Here is a 23,185-nt window from a genome sequence, read left to right on the forward strand (position 1 = left end):
GGACTTAATTTGAGGTTTATAACTAAAGGAAACATACCTGTTTAGATATTGAAATACAAATGTTGAAAATCATCTTGGCAAATTTTTGGGATATGTGATATCTGTTACAATGACGTGTGGAATAAAGAAGTAATGTTATTTTGTGATTGTATTTTGTAAATTTTATCTTTAAAAACTATTTGTATAACCAAGAGATCTTAAATATATTAATTGTGGTTTTACCCAAATGCACTGATGTGTGTTAAGCACTGTATACTCAGTACTTTTCCGAGTTCTGTGAAAACAAAATTACAGGCATATATTACTCGGGTGGGATTCGAACCCACGGCCTTTGCAATTCTAGAACAGTTACCAACTGGACTACCGAGGTTGCCCGGGAGGCAGTTCGAATCCTATGTTTTTTTTCACATTAGGCAACTTTGACGACCGATTGAGCTCAAATTTTCACAGGTTTGTTATTTTATATGTTGGGATACACCAAGTGAAAACACTGGTCTTAGCGTGACAGTCGCCAAAGGAGCTCAGCGCCTTTAAGCAGCTTAATAATCTGTAGAAACTTACTACGTGTATTGTCCGGAGAATTGAACTTCATAAATGATAAATAATAAAAAAATAAATCAATAAAAAAATTCATAAATCTCACAAAGTACATCTGCCCGAAAGTTTGCCATAGAAATAGTCAATGATCTTAATATGAATGTTATTTTCTCATTTGCAATTTGTTTTTATATTTGTTACTTAATTCACTTTCTTACAACATCCTTAATGATGTACATAATCTTGACCCAAGTAGAATATAATTATGCAGTAGAAACAATTCAATTTAAATCCTAAGTGGTTTATTCGGAAAGAACTTTTCAAAAGAATATGCTTATAGCAGTTATATTAAATAATAAAAAGCAAATATATTTTTCTGTTCAAAATTCTCTGTTGTGATGTCACTCTTGCATTAATAATCACCCAAAATAGCATAGAAAAAAAACCCAATGTAGTTAAATTGTTTTCATCGGTCGGTTACGGTTGCACAATGTGTGTAAAGTTTGGGGGTAAAATGGGAAATACCCGATCTGCGATTTGGTTCACAGCGGTGCCGGTTGAATGGTGTTTTATTGCCACCTTTTGATGCCCAAACAATGCTTTTCTGTTAAATGGTGGACGAGGAACTTGGTTTTGGCTGTTCCCACGACATGTCATAACAATGATACGTCTACATTGATTGAAGCGGAAAGGAATAACAACCCATTGGTTCAAAGATTTGACTCCAATGACGAAATTCAACCAACTGCCTGATTGACCTGAAGTGAAGGGTTCAGAGAAACTATAGTACTCTTGACAACAAAGTCTACGAAACACAAACGGAAGCTTGCCAATACATACCCAATTAAAGGAACACGTTGCCTTGGATCGGTCGAGTTGGTCTTTGAAAAGCGTTTGTAAACGTTTATTTTATAAAATGCATATGGTTGGAAAGATGTTTTAAAAGTAGAATACAATGATCCACACAAACATGCCTCGAAATTGCACGGTTTTCCTTATACCTCGTCGACTAACACGGTCGGCCATTTATGGGAGTCAAATTTTTGACTCCCATAAATGGCCGACCGTGTTAGTTCGCACAGTAAAAGAAAAACCACGCAATTTCGAGGCAAGTTTGTGTGGATCATTGTATTCTACTTTTAAAACATCTTTCCAACAATATGCATTTTATAAAAAACGGTTACAAACGCTTTTCAAAGACCAACTCGACCTATCCAAGGCAACGTTTTCCATTGTGTACACAAACAGTGTGCATCACTTGGTATAAGAACAATGTGTACTGTACTTATGAACAGCTGCTCACGCAGGGCCTAGTGATAACAATGAGTTGAGGTTACCATTAAATGGGGGCGAAACAGTCAAAAACTTAGTATATTATAGAATCTTTTAAATTAATAATAGCATACAAAACATCTGACGTCACTACTCTCGCCTGTTTCAGTTTAGCAAAACCGTTTATTTCAAACACAAATAAATGCACAAAACAAAGCAGTTCAGTAGTTTGAATACTAAACAAACAATGACAAAATACGTTTTGCAAAGATTCATCCTAATAATATTGCAGCAACTTCCTCCTGGCTTTTATAAATTAATATAAATTAGTATCGGCAGGGCAATTTATTCCATTTGATTAGAACTGATGCAGGACGACGTTTAAATGGCAAGTTTTTGGCACACGAGGATCTTCATAGTGGGTTAACAACTGGGATCTTAATTTTGGTTTTACCAAAATACACCGATGTTTGTTAGCAACGGATACTCAGCACTTTCCCAAGCTCTGTGAACAACACACCACAGGCATATTACTCGGGTGGGTATCGAACCAACGACCTCTGCAATTCTGAGCAGTGTTTTGCCAACTATAGACCACCGAGATTGCCCGGTATACACCAATTCAGGTGCGCAAGTGCTGGGCGCCGCCATGGGCGCCGGGCGCCATTGCTGCGGTGTACTTGTGCCTAATTTTGTGCTCAAAAACACGAGAAAACGGTTTCCCTTTTTACTTTTCATGTGAATTCAATGTCTTTCTCGAAAATCTATGAAATTTCCCTGATATGGCTGCATAGGCGGCGTACTACATTCTTGATAATTGTTTTAAATTATTAAAGCAGAAAGTAAAATTCTGACAAAATACCTTGCCGATGTAACGCATTTTAGGGACTATTATGCAGTTTCCGTGTCTTTGACCCCTAACTCACCTAAGACAAGCACCTTTTTTTCAAGATGATTCGGTTTCTATTTTGTTGCAAATATTTGAGGTCAGTGATCTGCATTGGTATATCATGATGTCCTGGCAAGGAAATTGTGTAAGTCGTTGAGGAAAACATCTAATTTCTATGGAGAGTAAAAGAAGGAACGTGATTTTCTCGTGTCTTTGTGCACACAAAATAGGCACAGGTACACCGAAGCAGTGGCGCGCGGTGCCCAACACTTGCGCGCCTGGTCTGTAGCTAGAGGCACTCGAATTCTATATTTTAGCAGCGGGTACCGTAACGATTTACTAGATGGAAATTTGCATATCAGGGATAAATAATAAACTAGAATAATCTGCAGGAATGATGCTGCCGGGACTGGGACCCAAGCCTCGCGCTTCGGGGGTTAAAGTGCTCGTCTTCTTGATGGCTTTTAGTGTATGGATGTGCAAACGTACCGGTGCATCGTCCGACTTTGATGATGAAGAGATTTATACAACCATAGGCAGATTCTGTAATAATAGGTGAGTGAATTTTTCAGCGGCAGAGCTGTGATGAACAGCCCTCTATTGCTTGTGACCAAGTAAGTTTTTATGCCAACAATTATTTTGAATATAATCAATTAGTGTAAAGTGTATTTAAAGGGTTTTAATCCTTTTGTGTACCAAGTGTTTCGGCCAAGACTTAAATTCATATCCCTGTGAGTGAAGATGGATGCAACATAAGTTACTTGTAGAAATTTATAGCTTCTTTAGTCGTCAGGTTTTTGAGAAAACAAAAGTGAAAATCACATAGCGATAATCAGGAGATTCTGGTAAGTAAGTTTAACATGCTCTAATATTTTTTGTTTTCCGAGTCTCCCAACAGTTATTATAATCGCATAAATACCAGTACTGGTAAATATATAAATGCTACAATTATTTTCGTGACATTGGTTTACTCATTTCTCAAAAACTATACAGCACCCCAGCTAGTAATATTTTAACGGAAGCTTTCTACCCTTATTATCTTCAAACTGTGTAGATTTAACGTAAAATGTGGACATTGTGTTTTGTGTTCTAAAAAAACCCCACCCAAACCCTTTAAACTTGTTTTGTATCTTCCAGATGTGAAACAGATTCACAAGGAAGGAACCAATGCTGTGTCAATGTTGTTCATCATTGCCAAAAAATCTGTGTCTATAATGACTGTCTGCAATGTTTACGAAATCCAGGTATATAAAAACTAATCTTACAAATTATTTCAATTCATCGGGTCATATATTGTTCGAAAAGTTTAAAATTTCTTCACGTTTTGCTTAAAATTTAGTGTAGCGTAAACGATTCGTGCAACTTAAAGTTAGGGTCATACCTATGTGTGGCTAAAACAAAATGTGTACTTTCAACAATCCGAAGGCCTACATGTTATAAATATGATAATTAAAGACACCTTTGGTAATTGTCAAAGACCAGTCTTCTCACTTGGTGTATCTCAACATATGCACAAAACCTGTGAAAATTTTAGATCAATTGGTCGTCGAAGTTGCGAGATAGTAATGGAAGAAATAACACCCTTGTCACACGAAGTTGTGGGCTTTTAGATGCTTGATTTCAAGACCTCAAAATCTAAAAATTAAAAAATTGCTTCTTTCTCGAAAACTACGTTACGTCAGAGGGAGCCGTTTTCACAATGATTAATACTATCAACAGCTTGTTACCAAGTAAGCTTTTATGCTAACAATTCTTTTGAGTAATTACCAATGGTGTCCAGTGCCTATAAGCAGCCTGCAAATAATTTCGTCTGAAATGCCCCGTTGATGTTGATTAAACTTGAGAAAAAAGTATTTCAACAAGTGACAACCTCCAAAGATCACATGCAGGCAATTGTTGGAAATAATAAATGCCCATGGTGGCCGTTAGAATGATGCCCTACATACGACCAGAGATGCGGTTGGTTCCCCCGCTGTAAACCTCGCTAATTTTTGATGATGTAATTTCTGATAAAAATGACAGTGACAGTTTGGTTTAATGTTTTCTGACCAAGTGCGTTATTGTTTTTAAGTGACATTTTCACGGGTCATTGTATTGCATCAGACAATATTGTGACAGGAAAGGAGCCTGGTTCGATTGGGTTTTATTATTGCTGAGATCTTAAAGTTAATTGGTAAAGGTTTACCAACACAAATCTGATTGTTTTTCCCTTCGAACATCAATATTTATTTATTCCAGGTTTGCGCAATGAATGCTTACATCAACAAGATATCACGTGCCGAAATAGCACCTGTAGGCCTGGAGACAACAGAGAACATGTTAATTGTATATGTAGTCAAGATTTAAAGAGGTGAGTAATTTGAGCGCTCTGTCCGGTTTCACTTTCTCGTCGTTTCTCCTTAGAGCCATTGGACCCTTTCGGTACAGAAAAAAAAAATCACAGATTTAGAAGTAATTTACAGGGTTTACAGAAGGTAAGGGTGAAAGACTTCTCTTGAAATATTAGTCCATAAAATGCTTTACTTTTCGAGAAAACGGTAAAACAATATAAATTCTCGTTAGCGAGAATTACGGATTTATTTTAAACACATGTCATGACACGGCGAAACGCGCGGAAACAAGAGTGGGTTTTCCCGTTATTTATTCCCGACTCCGATGACCGATTGAGCCTAAATTTTCCCACAGGTTTGTTGTTTTATATATAAGTTGTGATACACGAAGTGTGGGACTTGGACAATACTGTTTATCATAAGTGTATAATGGCTTTAAAGGTAGTGGACAAACACACTATTGGTAATTGTCAAAGACTAGTCTTCACAGTGTATCTTAACATATGCATAAAATAACTAACCTTTGAAAATTTGAGCTCAATCGGTCTTCGAAGTTGCGAGATAATAATGAAAGAAAAAAACACTCTTGTCACATGAAGTTGTGTGCGTTCAGATGGTTGATTTCGCGACCACAAGTTCTAAATCTGAGGTCTCGAAATCAAATTCGTGGAAAATTACTTCTTTCTCAAAAACTATGGCACTTCAGAGGGAGCCGTTTCTCACAATGTTTTATACCATCAATCTATCCCCATTACTCGTCACCAAGAAAGGTTGTATGCTAATAATTATTTTGAGTAATTACCAATAATGTTCACTGCCTTTAACCTAAAAGCACACAGCTCTACAAAAAGAGTGTTTTTCTCTCATTATTGTCTTGCAACGTCGTTGACCGTATGCGTTTAAATTTTCACAGGTTTTTTATTTTATGCATATGCTGGGTTACACCAAGTGACTTGGCCTACTGGTCGTTTTCATGTACCAACAGTTTACCCTGCTTTTAATGAAAACTGCATCCATGGTAAAGGGTGGATTGGGTGCGACTTCCATTTGTATCTGACCTTTACAAGCAGCACTCTTAAGGCCGTGTCTGAAGCGGTGACTTCGGCTACAGCTACGGCTATAGATCAGTGTGTCTGCTAGTGTTGAAAAATAGGCAGAGGCGCTGATGTAGCCGTAGCCAAACTCGCCGTTTCGGACACGGCATATAGTAAATTAACTTAAAATACTATCCTCCACCCCAAAGGTGCGTAGATGAGGATTACTGGATGAAATATTACACTGATATGACAGAAACCAAAGCGCCAGAAACCAGTGGGAACGAGGTTAACGTGACAGCCATTATTTTAGGCTGGATCTTGTCCCTTGTACTTCTGCTTGTCATTATCGGTGCCGTCGTGTGTTACTTTCAAAGAAAATGCAACTCGTCGGGACAGCCATCTATGTAAGTCATGCATGATTTTTAATGGTCCAAACAAAAATATTTTAGATACAAATTAAAAAAATTCAAGCATCTGAAAGCACACAAATTTGTGCGACAAGACTGTTTTTTCTTCCATTATTCTCTCGTAACTTGGACGACCAATATTGAGCTCAAATTTTCACAGGTTAGTTATTTTATGCTTATGTTGAGATACACCAAGTGAGAAGACTGGTCTTTGACAATTACCAAAGATGTCCAGTGTCTTTAACAAAACAACAACACAACAACAAATCACCTTTTAAACAGAAAATGAATGATTTTGAGCTAACCATGTTGTCTCTACACAACACAAACATCACTTAAAAAACAAAACAAAAAACAATTGAAGGATTTATTCACTCTACGATGTCTCTTCACAGGGTCTCTTCAGACGTGGAATTGACAGCCAATGGTAAGCGCTAATATCCACAAAACTCAAGCCAGATGAGTGAACTTAAAGTTAAACCTTTTTAGAAAAAAAAATTATAACTAGTTTAACAGCAACGTATAATGATTTGGCCAGCTACGGCTGCGGCTGTTGCTAATAGCAACCAAAGTCCACGACCAAAGCTACAGCTACGGCTACATCGATCGATCTCCACTTCATTAACTTAAGCGTTGAAGAATACGATATTATTTTAGCCACAGTCATAGTACTGTCGTAACATGCTAGAGTCGTGAGAGTGCATGCCTTCAATCAGAGAGATGCTTTGAACATCATGAGCAAAACCCCTACACGGCGGAATTTGACTCCGCAATTTGCTTTTCAAAGCGCAGCAACTGAAACAAAACTTCGGTGGTCATTACATGGTGTTATGGCAAACCTTAACTATGTCGTATTTCTACCATTCAAAGTTTCAAATCTTACATCAGTCGAATTGTTAATAATCCAAAGTGCTTTTGGTTCTTGTTTTTGCTCTCTAAATGTAAGAGTGAAAAACACCACTCTTTACTTTTTGAGCTGTCCCTTTATGGTTCTTCAAAAGGAGTGGTGGTTATTTCACTCTTTTAGAGGGGTTTCACTATAGGACAGAGTGAAAAATCACTCAAAAAGATGCAAACTTCAATCTAAAAGAGTGGAAGACCACTCGAAAAAGAGTTGTCCTTCATATGGCTCTTCAAAGAGTGCCTTTTCATTTTTTTTTACATTAAGAGAGTGCACCATGTTTGTTTCTAGGTTCGAGCAGAGCGCAGTTAGCCGTACCACCACCACCACCACTACCACTAGGTGGCAGTGTTGGATATTCATACGCGTACGACCACGTGACAACCAATCGAAGTACCGAAGTCCACACGTACGATTACGTAGACGACGGAGAGGGGAGCTCCCACTATTTCAAGAATGGGCAAAGAAAGTCGTCATCTGAAGAGAAGGGTGGAGTTACTGAGGACGCTAACGAAACTCAAGTCCAAGAAGTACCGGTAAGAGATGAGGGGGATGAAGTGACGGGTGTTGACGCAAGAACCACCGATGACGTAGTTGAGGTGACTGACTCGCCATCAGGGGTTCGCTCAACTGCAGCTGAGGGCATCGACCCCACTTACTTTTCATTGATCCCGACTGAGGAACAAAAGGCACAAAGTGAAGCTTCTGGAAACGAGGTTGCTGCTGTGCCGAATGAGGGCAATGTGGCATCCTCATCGACAGAGGTTCTTACACAAAAGGCACAAATTGAAGCTTCTGGATACGAGGTTGCTGCTGTGCATCATGATGGCAATGTGGCATCCGCGGCGACAGAGGCTCTTACACAAAAGATTCAACATGAAGCCTCTGGGTACGAGGTTGCTCCTGTGCCCAATGAGGGCGATACGGCATCCTCATCGTCAGAGGTTCATACAAAAAAGGCACAACATGAAGCCTCTGGGTACGAGGTTGCTGCTGTGCCTCACGAGGGCAATGTGGCATCCTCGTCGACAGAGGTTCTTACACAAAAAGGAGACCACAACACATATTTTCCACTACTTCTAAACAACACAGATCAAAAGTCCACAAAAGAGGGTTCCGATAGAAATCATGTTGCAGGGGTGATGCAACCGGCCACGAACACACAAAGTTGGTCCGAAACCTCGTGTCCCAGCCTAAAGACCACTGGGGCTGAAGAGACAACCTCCTATGACCACTTAGTGAGAGATCCGGATAGGGTGTCGCATGATGGCGCCCTGTCAGGACAAAATAACAACGACAACTACCAACATTTGAAAGTGTAATACACTACTTGTTTTGGGGAAAAGGTCTAATGAAACCATTTAATCAAATGAAATCATTGTATCAAATGTAAAACCAGTCCATGTATTTATCCTTGCAGATAAAGACAACGGACCAGTATGCTTTAGGGCTTCCTTTTACCCCCAAATGAGGGCGCTGTGATAGCTTATGAAGCCATGGTCAAGTTCATGTAAGCGATTAGACTTGACCAGAGCCGTAAACTATAGCCCTCGAATTGACCATATAATCGACCATGCTTTAGTGCATGCATGGTTCGATTTCTACCTCCATGGTTTGATGTAGTCAATCTCCCTGTGCTCTATGGTTTCTGGTTAGTCTAGTCGGTCTAGTCAAGTCTATAGTCGCCACCCGAACTCGCTCCACAATGCAATGCTTCTATAAGTACACCATAAACGAAAATGAAAAAAAGATATCATATATTCAGCAGGTTTCGTGACAGAAACCGAATCTTCTACATCAACATTCAAAGAGTGGTTGGTAATGAAACGCCCATTGTGTGGGATATGGAATTACATTTTCTTGTTATATCATGATGGAAAATAACAACCGATGTATAAATGATATGTAACCCACACGTTTTTATTTTCTATAAAATCAGTAACAGTAAGCACTATCTCAAGAAATCGTCATTAGTTTCGAATCATTATAATTTTGCTTGCGAAGAGGAAGTTCCAAGCAGTTTAGGTTGTTTGCCAGTTTTTGGACATTGTGGCTTAGGCATGGTGGACTACCGAAATGTTTTTTGCACCACCATGATCACTACTGAAACGAAGTTTTGCACAGGTTTGTTTGATTGTATAATATCTACAACTACATAGGATGTAACAAGCTAACGGTTAAATAAAAACCAAAAGTATAATATTTGCCTTCAAAATGGTATCTGTTTTAAGAGTAACAATATTGTTTATAATTTGTACACACCGATGTGTGTAAGCACTGTAATTACTAGTACTTTCCCGAGTTCTGTGAAAACAAACATCAGAGGCATATTACTCGGGTGGGATTCGAACCCACGACCCTTGCAATTATATAGAACAGCGTCATACCAACTATAGACCACCGAGATTTCCCGGTAGCCAGAGGCTGTTCGAATCCTATTTTTAGCAGTGGGTATCCGCAACCGATAGTTGTTATTGTAAAGTCAGAGAACATCCTGTACATTTTGCATGGAGATGTTGGGACCGTTCAGTATTAAAGGTAGTGGACACTATTCGGAAATTACTCAAAATAATTTTTAGCATAAAAACTTACTTGGTTACAATTAATGGAGAGCTGTTGATAGTATGACACATTGTGAGAAACGGCTCCTTCTGAAGTAACGTAGTTTTCGAGAAAGAAGTAATTTTTACACGAATTTGATTTCGAGATAGAATTTTGAGGTCTACAAAAATCAAGCATCTGAAAGCACACGACTTTGTGTAACAAGGGTGTTTTTTCTTTCAATATTATCTCGCAACTTCGACGATCAATTGAGCTAAAATTTTCACAGGTTTGTTATTTTATGCATATTTTGATATACATCAAATGAGAAGGCTGGTCTTTGACAATTACCAATAGTGTCCACTGTCTTTAATCTCATGTACAGATGTTAGGTTTTCTTTCCGAGAACGATTCTGATAAACTTCCATGCTGTCCCGGACGTGACTTCATGTTATCATACCTGTTAGTGCCGTATTGTTTCCATGTACAGTTTTTTAAGTAGTTTTGTTTTACATTTCCTCCTTTTTGTTTTGTTCACTGATGCTCAAACCATGACACATCAGTCTGGTAAATAAGCAGTATAGGCCTATGTTTAAATTTAAAAAATGTATACAAAATTGTACGTAATAATAATTGGGTGTTTTTAAGAATATATTGCTTCTTACTGTATGTAAAATATCATTTTTGGAAACTTTGTACAATATATTTTAGTATTTAATTTTTGTTCTTCCAAATCGATTAAAAAGGGAATCCTTAAAAAAAAAATCAGGACAATTTATGAGGTTGGTAATTTTAAACAGCAGAAGAAAAATGCGTACGGGTCAATGGGTCTTCCTCAATGGTGTGTTATAGAAAGGCTATCAGTAATCACACACCTAGGGTGAATAAATTTATCAAATATAGAAACATAATTATCTACTTTAATTATTGCTTTGTGTACTATATTATGTTAAATCTATATTACTTTTATTGTGTACCCCAGATGTGGGGCAACATATCTACGGATCATAGTATGCATTTGCTTTTGTTGTCCCTTACCCATCTCGGGGTACACTGTCAATGTATTTTGTTTTGTACTGTTATGGCAAATAAAATAATAATAATAACAATAATAATAATAACAATAACAAACATCGCACCTCGAAAATCTATATTTGTTACTCTCAGAAAACCACTCTTCATACAAAGAACTACTTAAACCGAAAGCGGATATAGATGCAGAAAAGCAAGGTATTCTTTCTACACTACTGCACGTCATCGTTTGTGATAATTGACTTTACTAAAGTAAAATGAGCTTTCATGCTCAGACAAAGCATAGAAATCGCAGAACAGTAACAAAACCCGAACTCCTTTGGTATTAGCCTTTTTTGAGATATGGTGACCACTGCATGAGTGCACCATTTGCTTCGGGTGTACACAGTGACATTATTACCCAAACCTTACAGTGTTTTATTTTTGTTTATGCAAGTTCGCCCAAAAAATGGCTGAAAGCCACTCTAGGTAAAGGGCTACAGGGAAGAAAACATAGAAATGCAGAATAGATATTATTGTGTCCACCGTATCTAAAAATGGCTTATTACTGTTGTTGAACGATAACTCTGGAGAAAATTTGATGAACCTTAATTCGCTGTCATTGTTGTGTTGAATGTGCTTTTGATACCGCATGAACTTTGTACTTTTGCAAAAGACCGGGTGCCCGGTTCAGCTGTAGCAAGAACTCGTGCGATATACGTCCAGGAACATGGTGTGAAGAGCACCACTGATTTAACCAGAGTTTCTGAGCTCATTAATGACATTCGTTTTAATTAACTATTTGATAAAATGTTTCACACAATTTGTTTACCGATGTAACAAAGCAAATGTCTTGCTTTAAGCTAGCTGAGTCTGGAACCCATCTACCACCACCACAATAATCATGATATTCATCGAGGTATTCACAGGACCACTGTATTTGTGATCCTGCCACTTTGCAGCAGCGACTGCTGGTTATGCGCACAGCTGACCTTTGACATAGTTTAGTTTTTGCGTCTCGCTTAATTTCTCGTTAACATGATCCTTTTAGCAATGTAACGAAGCCACAAATCGAACGGAGCAACTAATAAACATATTTTAAAGAGGAAAACTGCATTTGAGTGAATGTTAATGGGTGTCAAGGTTTAGAACAACAAAATTTAAAACATTTAAACTGAAATACATACTCAGTGCTTCAAAAACAAATAAACATGAACAAATGAACGTATCCTGACGCCAATTTCTTTTTCTTTCTTATGAAATAAAATAGTATCTTATTAACACAAAATGAGGTTAACCCAATTGAGGTTAAATACCCAAGTGAGGTAAAATACCCATGCGGTAAATGACTTTTGGCAACTACGAATGAAAAAGCGGTGGTAGGATACGTACAGTTTTTCAAGGCGTACCTCCATTTAGACTCGAGGCTGCGGGGTTTTGTAGTCCCCTGCATGGCTGGTCCAGTCGTGGGCGGATCCGCAAGGTGCTCCGCGCCGAGACATCAATGTCTGTCAACCGGATGAACCAGCGAGGGAAGGTGAAGGTGGGCCATCAAGAACAGGGGTGTCATCATCGCTGTAGACGGCAGTAAAACACCGGCGAGGACAGGGTACGGTCAGCCGGAGATATAAGACGTTTCCGGGCCACACCAAACCGTTGCTAGCCCGTTAGTTGCAGTTATCACCCGTTAGTTTATGTAAACCAATGCTTAGGGTCTTGTCACACGAGGCAATTTACAGGCACCCAGTTCTAATCAATCTCCACGAAGAACAGGCATTCATTTTTTTTTTTTTTTTTTTAAATGTTCACATATTCTTCTTGAGATATCGAAGACATTGTTTACAAAATTCCTCATGCGCTACCAAAGTGTTTCTATGGGATGCATCACTGTCACAAGTGTATATTTGCCTCTTGTAGTCAAAGCATTGTCCGTCCGATTAATCCTGGAATTTTAACATGCGGTCCCGGAACAATGGTTGCGTACACACTATAGTTCAAGAAATGCTTAGAACATCTAAAGGATCTAACTAAAAAACTTGAGCGAAATATACGGAACCCGGGAAGTGACATTAATCAATCCCATTTTTTTTTTTGGGGGGGGGGGATTAGAAAAAACAATTCTCCTTGTGATGTTTTTTCTTTTTCTCAAATTAATTTATATTTATTTCTGTACTGCCCAAAACACACCATAATAATTAGTAATAATAATTAACCTTTCTTATATAGCGCATAACACATAACAAAACAAAGTATAAAAACATGCCCCTAAGCGCTCTAGAGGGAAACACAACAGAATACTAAGACAAGATGTACTGGGTAACGAACAAAACAGCATTACAGAATACATATATAAAATATGAAAGTGAACAAGAGTAGTGCAAGGTTTATACAGTCAAAGAAAAGGAACATGTGGAGGCCGATTTGATAAGCTGAGGTTTGTAGTAATCAGCCTGTGGACAGATAGAGACAAGATAAACGGACAAAGAAAATACAAATAGGAACAAAACAACAAAGTGGGACGACCTATCAACAAACAATTAAACTGTTTTTAAATTTTCCCGCCTTCATAGACTGTTCAAGTCAGTCACAAGTCTCGCGTATTGGATGGAACGTGAAATAAGTTACATCAATCAATATGGAAGATCCCAACTTTCCCAAAAATGTTCAAACCTGTGGAAGCCTTGCATGGTCTAGAATAGCGAAATGTAGGTATTTCTAATTCTTGATGTCCTATGACCTGTTGTCGTTGTTTTGGCTGGTGCATTTTCTTTTAGTGTGCGGGTCTTTTGTTGCTTTGTATTTCTAATTTAACTTATTTTGTAATTTATATAGTTTGGATATTGATTGTGTATTCTTGTATTTGGCCAGTAGATGTCAAGTTTCTATGTGTTTGAACGTGGACAATAAATCAATCTATTCTATTCCATTCTATAAACACAACTCATTGTGGAGCACCATCTTTAGAAAGCCCCTGTGGCTACTCTTTGTTTCCCCCTTTATTAAGTCTTTTCCTGTATTAAAACACGCACAAACACGGCACAACTAGACCTCGGTTTCTAAAGGTACATGATTTTATTGGTTTTGCGAAAAGACCATTCATACCCTCCAGTATTCATGGAAAGAATCATTACAACGAACAAGATCAAGATAGGTGATCACGTTTTTGAGAAATGCCATTTCGGTGTTTTTGTGGGTTTGTCTATCTGTACACCTTCCCGTGTGTTTTCAATTCAATTAAAGGCACCGGACACCCTTGGTAATTGTCAACGACCAGTCGTCTCACTTGGTGTATCCCAACATATGCATATAATTCCAAACCTGTGAAAATTTGGACTCAATTGGTCGTCGAAGTTGCGAGAGAATAACGGAAGAAAAAAACACCCTTGTCGCACAAGTTGTGTGCTTTCAGATGCTTGATTTCGAGACCTCAGCAGAGGTCAAATAATTTGAGTGAGAAATTCCTTCTTTCTCAAAAACTACGTTACTTCATCAGGGAAGCCGTTTCTCACAAATCAACAGCTCCCCATTGCTCGTTAACAAATAAGATGTTATGCTAACAATTATTTGTGGTAATTACCAAAAGTGTATTGACTTTAAACTTGGTTAATTGTACAGTAGAATATACAACAGTCCAGAACCCCGATTATATACCTATAATCAAGATGATGCGATTATTTCGCAGAAACAAACATGATGACCGCAAATTTGATGCTAATTTGTCGTAGTTTGATTGCGTGTCAGTTGGAAATAATTGGAAGGAAATAAAAATAAATAATGCCCCACACACTCCTTTACATTTCCTGTTTGATTTCTATGCAATACGCCTGATGTCACTTCCAAAGAAACACACCAAAGAATAATAGAAGTAATCCTGTGTAAAAATCTTGCTGCATTTCGCTCATCTTTGACGTACGACTAGCTGGAATAGTCCAGATTTCACACCACCATCACAGAGGTTATGACCATGGCGTGGACGGCACAGAAGGGAGTCGGACCGAGGACAGTCGCACTCAGTTTGAAAGTGTTCATCGTGTTGATGTTTTGTGGTGATCTTTGTTCAGCACAGATGCTTTCGCTTCCAAAGCCATTGATGGATAATCTTCAAGGGATGAAGGATCATTTCTGCAATGATGAAGGGTGAGACTGAAGAGTAATATTGTTTTGATTCTTACCATAATAAATAAAAGAGTTTTGACGTTTTAATTAGCATGACAAAGATGGATTGGCAGACCTATTGGCAGAGGAGCGTGTGGGAGAATTTTGACCCCATTAACCGGTTGAGCTTAAACTTGCACATGTTCTTTATTGCATGTACATGTTGTGTCTTAACAAGTGTGGATACTGGTCTTTGGAAACAATCATGTGCTTTTTAAGAACACACGCATTATTCAAAACGGATAATATCAAGACAATTACTTTGGAGAAACATGAACATTTTCAGACTATAAAGAAAATTTACGAATAAACTTAAAGGAACGTTAAAGAATTGTTTTTTGCCAACAAAACAGTTGCTGACAGTGTAAGCACTTTATGTAATCCACCATATACTGTACATAAATTGACAAACCTGAAGAAGTTTTAGATCGATCAGCAATCTAGGTCACGAGCACAACCGATTACACCTTCTGCATTAAATCGAAGAAAAAAAAGAAGAAAAAAAAAGAAAAGAAAAAAACGCTCACTGATGAGCGACATAGACTCCAAACGGGAAACTTGTTTTATTTATTTCTCATCAAATATTACTTTTCAGACAAAAATATTTCAAGGGATGGTTTTTATATATCGTTGTCATTAGACCGTGTAAGTTTTTGTTATGTAAATCTGTGATCTTACACATTTTTTTCCTTCTTAACAGTTCTGTAATATTCCTTTAAATAACCAATGATGATATATCAAAATAATATTTGGCCTATACGAATGATTAAAAACAACCGTTTTCTTGATAATATGAAATATAGAACTCAATGCAACCGTACCGGCACGTGTGAAATGAGAAACTCTTCAAGACTGTGCCGGAAGATTTGTAGCAGAAACTGCCCAACTGACTGCTGGGAAGCACCAACAGGTATGTTTACGCGTAGTTTTGTCTGAGGCTATGTTGCGAAAGCTAGCCCGCTTTAATGTTGACCATACTGCTCTCATAATGACAAGTCCACACTCACGTCGGCACATTGCTATACGTAACTGCACGTGAACGTGAACGTCAGCAACTCGTGCTGTTAAATTCTCATGTGTTTAGCAAACGTGAACTTATCATTTTTCACGACAGGTACGTACGTTCAGACGTCATACATGAGCATGAAGTAAGCCCTAAGTGGTAGCGTCACCTAGGAACAACACACATTTCTGCCGTTTACGTTCACGTGTTTGCTCGCGTAGGTTAACGTGCAGCTAAACCTTGCTATTAATTTACGAAGGCGTCACATACAAAACAGTTACGCTACCGTATCAAAATTACCATTTTCAAAACAGCCGTTTTGTGCTTACGGCGCGTCCCTTTACTTTGAATAATGTCTATTTCATGAAGCTGTTTACCGCAAACAATTAGTGTAAATACTGGCTACATACACTAAGCCGCGGTTAGCACATGAGTGACGTAACCAAGCAAATCCATGGCAAACGTGCATGCGCGCCAAGTCATTTTCTGCTAATAACTTGAGAACACACGGTGACATACGTTTACGCATATTTTTGTGTCTACTACAGTAAGCACACAAATTTTCTTTGCGGTAAACACCTTTATATGTTTGGGCCCTGGCTACAACACAAAGTTTTGGCATTCATGGTCAGTGTTTATTTATTAAATATTAGATGGAGCTCCAGAATGCCCCAGAAATCAGAACAGGATTTGTGGTTACAACGATGCCACCGTTTGTCAGTATGAGAACAGCAACAGAGGAACCTGCGTGTATCACAGAAGATTATTGCATCCGTTCTGTATCTGTCGAAATCAAAATACGCCTGACGGGTAAGAATGTGAGGAAGAACCCGTTCTTATAAAGTTTACCAATGAAGGGAACATTGTTCGCTCCAGATTTTCGGCGATATCTAAAAAACGCAACTAACTTTTGGAATAATAATTTCACAAGTTAAGTTTGATTGTAAACATCTTCTTACATAAAGAAGAAAAAGTAAAAAACCGATAGCACATTTTGCGTGTCTTTTGCTTGCCGATTTCACTAAGCAATAAAGTTCATCGCAACACAAATTTTTAGTATTACCAGTAGTGATTTGTATTGTGACATCACACTTTACTTAACGACTACGATTGATGTGCAGTTACGATCAATCTTAGATCTTTGTGAAATCGGCCCATGTGGGTGATAAACTCCAAACGGGAAATTAGTTTTATGTGTTTCTCTTCAAATATGATATTTCAGAAAGAAATATTCCAAGGGATGGTTTCTACTATCATCAGTAGACAATGTAAGATTTATGTGGTCTTAGACGAGTTTTTCTCTTACCAATTGTGTAATGTTCCTTTAAGATGTGGGGGAACAGACCCTGGTCCAACACCACAAGTCACCACTATAGCACAACACACTACAGCTGAAGCCGTTACATCACAAGCCGCTACATCACAAGCCGCTACAGTGCAAGCCGCTACATCACAAGCCGGTACAGTACAAGCCACTACAGCACAAGCCGCTACAGTGCAAGCCACTACATCACAAGCCGCTATATTACAAGCTACTACAGTGCAAGGAACAACAACAAACGCCAATAATAACGATTTTGTTATTGAGTCTCTGTTTGTTGTTCTACTCCTCTTGGTGATCATCGGTGTACTAATAGTCTGCATTCGAAGACGGGGGAGACTACGGACTGTCAGGAAGCGCAGCAGAGGGTAAGTATCTTTGATCTCATCTTCGAAAGTCTGTTCACAAACAAAAGATAAGGGGGCCTACTTGGGAACATAAAGGTGATTTGGAATTGGTAGAGGGAAGTATTTAGGGAGGATTCGGAAAAATATTAATATTTTTCTCAAAACAAGGACAGTTGAGAAAAGAAATGACGTCACTGGTTACAATAGTTTGATATTGGAGAGTCATTTGCAAATAGGAATAAGTGACCCGGTTTTAAAATGTACAACGAGCGTGATGGTGGTATACTCAACCCATCCCATCGAGAGCCTCTCTCGATGGGATGGGTTGAGTATACCACATCACGCTCGTTGGAGTGCGATATCGTTCTAGAGTGTGTGTTAGAGAGGGCGCTCTAACAAATTGTTTAAGGACAGAGTGAAGACATAACACCTTTAAGTTAATAACAGTGTTTGTATTTGTTTCTATAGTAAAACTGTTGGATCGCCAAGTGTCCAGTTGGAAACAAGGAGTAAGTATTGTTGGTCGAAATTTACGTTAGACCGGCAGCCCAGAGCACTTTGGTTAAAGGAACGAGGTACCAATATTTGAGTACAGGAACGTTTAGTGGATAACCTGACATAGTCAGATATGGATGTCTGCCGGGGACCCCCCGCTGCGTGTGGCGCATGGACCCCCAACAAAGAGGCAAAATAATGGTCCGAATCAAACATTCTAGGTACCACATGAAAGTGGAAATGGTCATTACCATTGTGGTTCAAAATTCTCCTTGTTTTGTGCATTATCATTGTTTAATGCCCTTGTGTAGTAGGTCCCCACCTTGTGTTTATGTTTCATCAATGTTTCCTTTTCTAGCAGACGCAACGAGAGCTAAGCTGCCACACCTACCGGTACCCGGCGGTAGCATGGAGTATTCGTACGCATATGACCACCAACCAGCGAAGCCTGGTGCACAGGAAGATCCTGATCAAGGTGACCACATCTACTACTCCGTAGGCGAGAGTGGGTACAGACAGGGAAACCCCCGCTATGACTGGCAGAGGAAGATATCAGCTACCAAGGAGCTTGACACATCTACGGATGATGCCAAACACCATCCATACTTTGTGATCAACAGGGACGAGGATGGCGACGAGGTTACTGACTCGTCAACAGGGGTCAAACATAGTGAAGTCGACGACGACTACACTCCATTGGTACCTACTGGAGATCCAAAGTCACGAAGTGAACAACCTGGGAAAGAGGATAATGTGTCACCAACTTTGGCAAAAGGAAGCGATGTGGGTATTTCCAATGCGGACGACGGTAATTATTTTCCATTGGTCCAAGCTGCAGCCACAATGTCCCCCGTGAAGCAATCTGGATACGAAGATGCAAAGATACCCACTTCAACCTCGCCGTCAGAAGTACAACCCAGTAACTATGACAACAACACCTATACCCCATTGGTCCAAGCTGCAGCCCCAATGTCCCCCGTCAAGCAATCTGGATACGAAGATGCAAAGATACCCATTTCAACCTCGCCGACAGAGGCACAACCCAGTAACTGTGACGATGACACCTACACCCCATTGGCCCTTACCGTAGAATCCAAATCTCAAAATGAACACTCTGGATACGAAGCTGCAACAATTCTGAAACTCGGTTCGGCAGCCATTACTGACGACATGTCCCCCTACGACCACTTGCACAGACAGGAAGAGAACGAATCAAGAGAGGGCGCAAATTCAACCGTGGATGTCGACGACTACCAACATCTGGTCAAACTCGGTTCGGCAGCCATTACTGACGACATGTCCCCCTACGACCACTTGCACAGACAGGAAGAGAACGAATCAAGAGAGGGCGCAAATTCAACCGTGGATGTCGACGACTACCAACATCTGGTCAATAACTAACAAACAGTCCGTTGACAGCAGCAGTTAACTTAAGCTAAACCGAAACAATTCATATAATGTAGTTTAGTATTGTAAACAAACAAGATTAGAACTATGGTATGATATTGGATATTGGTCATTCCCGATTGTACCTCGAACATCAATTGCTTTTTTCGAGATTGAATATTGGATATTTCAGATAGTTAAATTATGTAGACATTAACAAGAATAATACTTTGGTGTGACAGTAAAGAATAGTTGCTGATGGATATTGGAAATTGACGATTGTACAGCGAATATTAATGTTGCTTTTCCGATATTAGATATTGGACATTCCAATAGGTTTGTCTCATATCGATTTACAGGGTAGATAAACCTGTTGGAATGTTCAACATCCAATATCGAAAAAGCAACATTGATTTTCGCTGCACAAACATAATATGGGTGAATGTCAAATATCCAATATAAAACTAACTTTACTGTCTTGACATTACAGTAAAGTTAATTTGATATCGGATATTGGACACTCATGATTGCACAGAAAGTATCAATGTTGCTTTTTCGATATTTGATACTGGGAAATAGATAATATTTTAAAAAGTATAACAAGATTGCATATCAATAAGAGAAAACAAACCTGGTATATGCAAGGTAAAAAGGCATTGGAGGTTAAAGCTAAAAATCCGTAGAATTAGTTCTATGTGTAATGTTTTTTTTGTGTAAAACTAGGCTCATTCGGTGGTGGGGTGGGGGGGGGGACTCCCTCTGTTTTCGAGAAAGATTTTCTCGAAATCAAGCAATATCTGAAAGCACAGAACTTCGTGTGACAGGGGTATATTTTCTTTCATTATTATCCTGCAACTTTGACAACCAATTGAGCTCAAAGTTTCACAGATTTGTTATTTTGTGCATATCTTGGGATACACCAAGTGAGAAGACTGGTCTTTTACAATCACCAATAAAAAAGGTGTCCAGTGCCTTTAACGCAAGGAAGTTGAATTCAGCCCTTTTAGAAATCACGGTTTTTTATTCGGCTCTGGCCTAGGCTACGTACATTTTTAATCCAACTGTCGAAGCCTGTAAGCCAACGCCATAGTTTCGATTAGGCTTTGTATATGTACGCTATTAATAACCTGTTGCATTGTTCTAATTTGCGACCTAAAGCGCTGCTGCACTATATATTCTTGTCCATCTTGCTCTCCATACAAAACATAGATTATATAACTTATCCAGTTGCCATGATTTACTTTTACAACTACCTCCTGAAATGGTAATACAGCTGTATTGCAAATTGCATTATAACACAAATTGTTTATAACAAATTTGTAAATAACATCATGTACTAATGACCTTGCGTTTGCCTTCGATGATAAGTATAGTTTTGTTGTTATTAGTAACTATCACTTTTTGACCACGTACATGCCTAGCTGGTTATGATAAACACAGTCCGTTTATACTGAAAACAATTACTTCACGTATTGAAAGAGTTTGTTGTATCGGTTCTCGATCTTACTTCCTTCTTTTGGTTGTAAGCATTTTTCTTTCACCAAGAATAAACTAACTAAAACGGTTAGCCCGTATAAAGCTATACGTTTACCATATTTTATGTATAATAAAACTATTAGTAATATAAATGTTTCAGATGGTTATAAGATTCTGAATTTAACGCACTTATCTACAAATGAAGTAAAGCGACTTAAATAAAAAGAGAAACATTTCCAGGACACGTTGTTGAAGTTTTGCGGTGTTGCAAATTACATTTGGATCAATTTGCTGGTCCAAATTTTTGCTTTCGTTTTGAATATATTTCTTTGAGTCAGCATAATTTTTGACTTGCTTTGAGGCTTCTAGCAATTGTGTTTGCCAAAACAGAGAGCAAATAGCCTTTAAATGGAAACTGTACCTTTGGTTTTGGGAATCGTTGGGTGTTTTAAAGGCAGTGGACACTGTTGTAATTACTCAAAATAATTATTTGCATAAAACCTTACTTGGTAACGAGTAATTGAGAGCTGATGTTGAGAGTATAAAACATTATGAGAAACGGATCCCTCTGAAGTAACGCAGTTTTCGAGAAATAAGTGTTTTTCCACAAACTTTGATTTCGAGATCCAGAATTAGAATTTGAGGGGTCGAAATCAAGCGCCACCTTCGTGCGACAAGGGTGTTTTTCCCCCTTCATTATCTTCAACTTCGACGACCAATTGAGATCAAATTTTCACGGGTGTGTTATTTTGTGCTTAGGTCTATATGGAGATACACCAAGTGAGAAGACTGGTCTTTGACAATTACCAATGGTGTCCAGTGTCTTTAAAAGTGTTTATCAATCGAATACATCCCCTTTAAAATTTGTATTGAAACAAATCCATCAATATGACGAATATAGGAATATTTGTTGATCTTGATATGAAAAGTGATACTGTGTTAACGTATTAAATATGGAAAGCGAAAATTGGCTCTGGTATCCCCTTTCTATAATATCCACAGTCATCTCTCGGGTTTTGCAAATTGTTAAAACATAGTGTTCTTTCATTGTTACTGGGAGCGACACCATAACAAAAGTTTATATTCTATTTTTTTTTATAACGAATCATCTTACTGTACAAAAAGTAATACAACAGCTTTAACAGTTTCAAAGGCTTTGAAAACCATGACATATGGTGAGGAGTTCCACCATGGTATGGACGGCACAAACAGGATTTGGACCGAGGACATTCGCACTAAGTTTGAAAGTGTTCATAGTAGTGTTGTTTTTTGCTCATGAACGACTTGGCTCATGTACAGCATATCGTGTTGCACTTCCAGAGGCATTGAAACTGAATCGTGATCAAATGATTGAGCACTTCTGCACAGCAGGGTGAGGACTGTATATTAATTAGGCCTTATTTGTTTGTTTTGTTAAGTTTGCATCTGGTTCGAAAGAATATTACTTGGTTTTACGGTTACCCTTGCACCAACGTGTGTAAAGTACTGTAAACTTAGCACTTCCCTAGTGTTTTTGGGTCAAGGAAACCAGCAAAATAACATAATCGGTTATGACGGCCATTTGAAATTCAAAAATAACTGCAATAGTCAAATGCATTTTTCCCGTATCTTGGTCTATGAAACACACAGAGACATTTCCAGCTCAAGGAACCCGATAGAGGGGGGGGGGGGGGGGGAGGGGTGGGGGGTTGCACATGGGTCTATCCATGCCGGCGGTCTATATCTTGGTACCGTAAACTACACACGCCACACAATGGGATTCAACGGGATTCAACCCATGTGTTGTGTAACACATGTAAAATAACCCACTGCACTTATCGAAAAGAGAAGGGTTCGGTGTCTTTGAAAAGCGTTTGTAACCGTTTGTTATAAAATGCATATGGTTAGAAAGGTGTTTCAAAAATAGAATACAATGATCCACACAGTCATTTGCATCGAAATTGCGTGGTTTTCCTTTTACTTTGCGAACTAACAGGGTCGGCCATTAATGGGAGTCAAAAACTTGACTCCCTTAAATGGCCGACTGTGTTTGTCGACGAGGTAAAAGGAAAACCACGCAATTTCGAGTGATACTTGT

The 23,185-nt window shown here is 38.7% G+C and overlaps 1 protein-coding gene across 3 annotated transcripts; it reads left to right on the plus strand.

Annotated features, from left to right (window-relative positions):
* Window positions 1-2,317: 2,317 nt before the first annotated feature.
* Window positions 2,318-9,975, plus strand: LOC117289873 (probable GPI-anchored adhesin-like protein PGA55). 3 transcript variants are annotated; one of them, XM_033771058.1, is made up of 7 exons: window positions 2,318-2,347; window positions 3,091-3,253; window positions 3,836-3,942; window positions 4,937-5,048; window positions 6,272-6,469; window positions 6,868-6,899; window positions 7,665-9,975. In XM_033771058.1, exons 2-7 carry the CDS (start codon window positions 3,093-3,095, stop codon window positions 8,693-8,695), a joined length of 1,641 nt encoding a protein of 546 aa, XP_033626949.1. In that variant the 5' UTR covers window positions 2,318-2,347; window positions 3,091-3,092; the 3' UTR covers window positions 8,696-9,975. The 3 variants fall into 3 exon arrangements, with proteins under 3 accessions (XP_033626949.1, XP_033626950.1, XP_033626951.1); XM_033771059.1 differs by lacking the exon at window positions 2,318-2,347 and adding an exon at window positions 2,357-2,435; XM_033771060.1 differs by lacking the exons at window positions 2,318-2,347; window positions 6,272-6,469 and having other exon boundaries at window positions 2,944-3,253.
* Window positions 9,976-23,185: the final 13,210 nt, after the last annotated feature.

This window comes from Asterias rubens, chromosome 5 (assembly GCF_902459465.1).
Source record: "Asterias rubens chromosome 5, eAstRub1.3, whole genome shotgun sequence".
In the NCBI taxonomy this organism is placed as follows: Eukaryota; Metazoa; Echinodermata; class Asteroidea; order Forcipulatida; family Asteriidae; genus Asterias; species Asterias rubens.

Excerpts from the sequence above, each read along its gene's own strand:
- LOC117289873 (XM_033771058.1), top strand. The coding sequence starts at position 3,093 with ATGATGCTGCCGGGACTGGGACCCAAGCCTCGCGCTTCGGGGGTTAAA. Across the intron at positions 3,943-4,936 it reads GCAATGTTTACGAAATCCAG|GTTTGCGCAATGAATGCTTA; the intron begins GTATATAAAAAC and ends TATTTATTCCAG. Across the intron at positions 6,900-7,664 it reads CGTGGAATTGACAGCCAATG|GTTCGAGCAGAGCGCAGTTA; the intron begins GTAAGCGCTAAT and ends GTTTGTTTCTAG.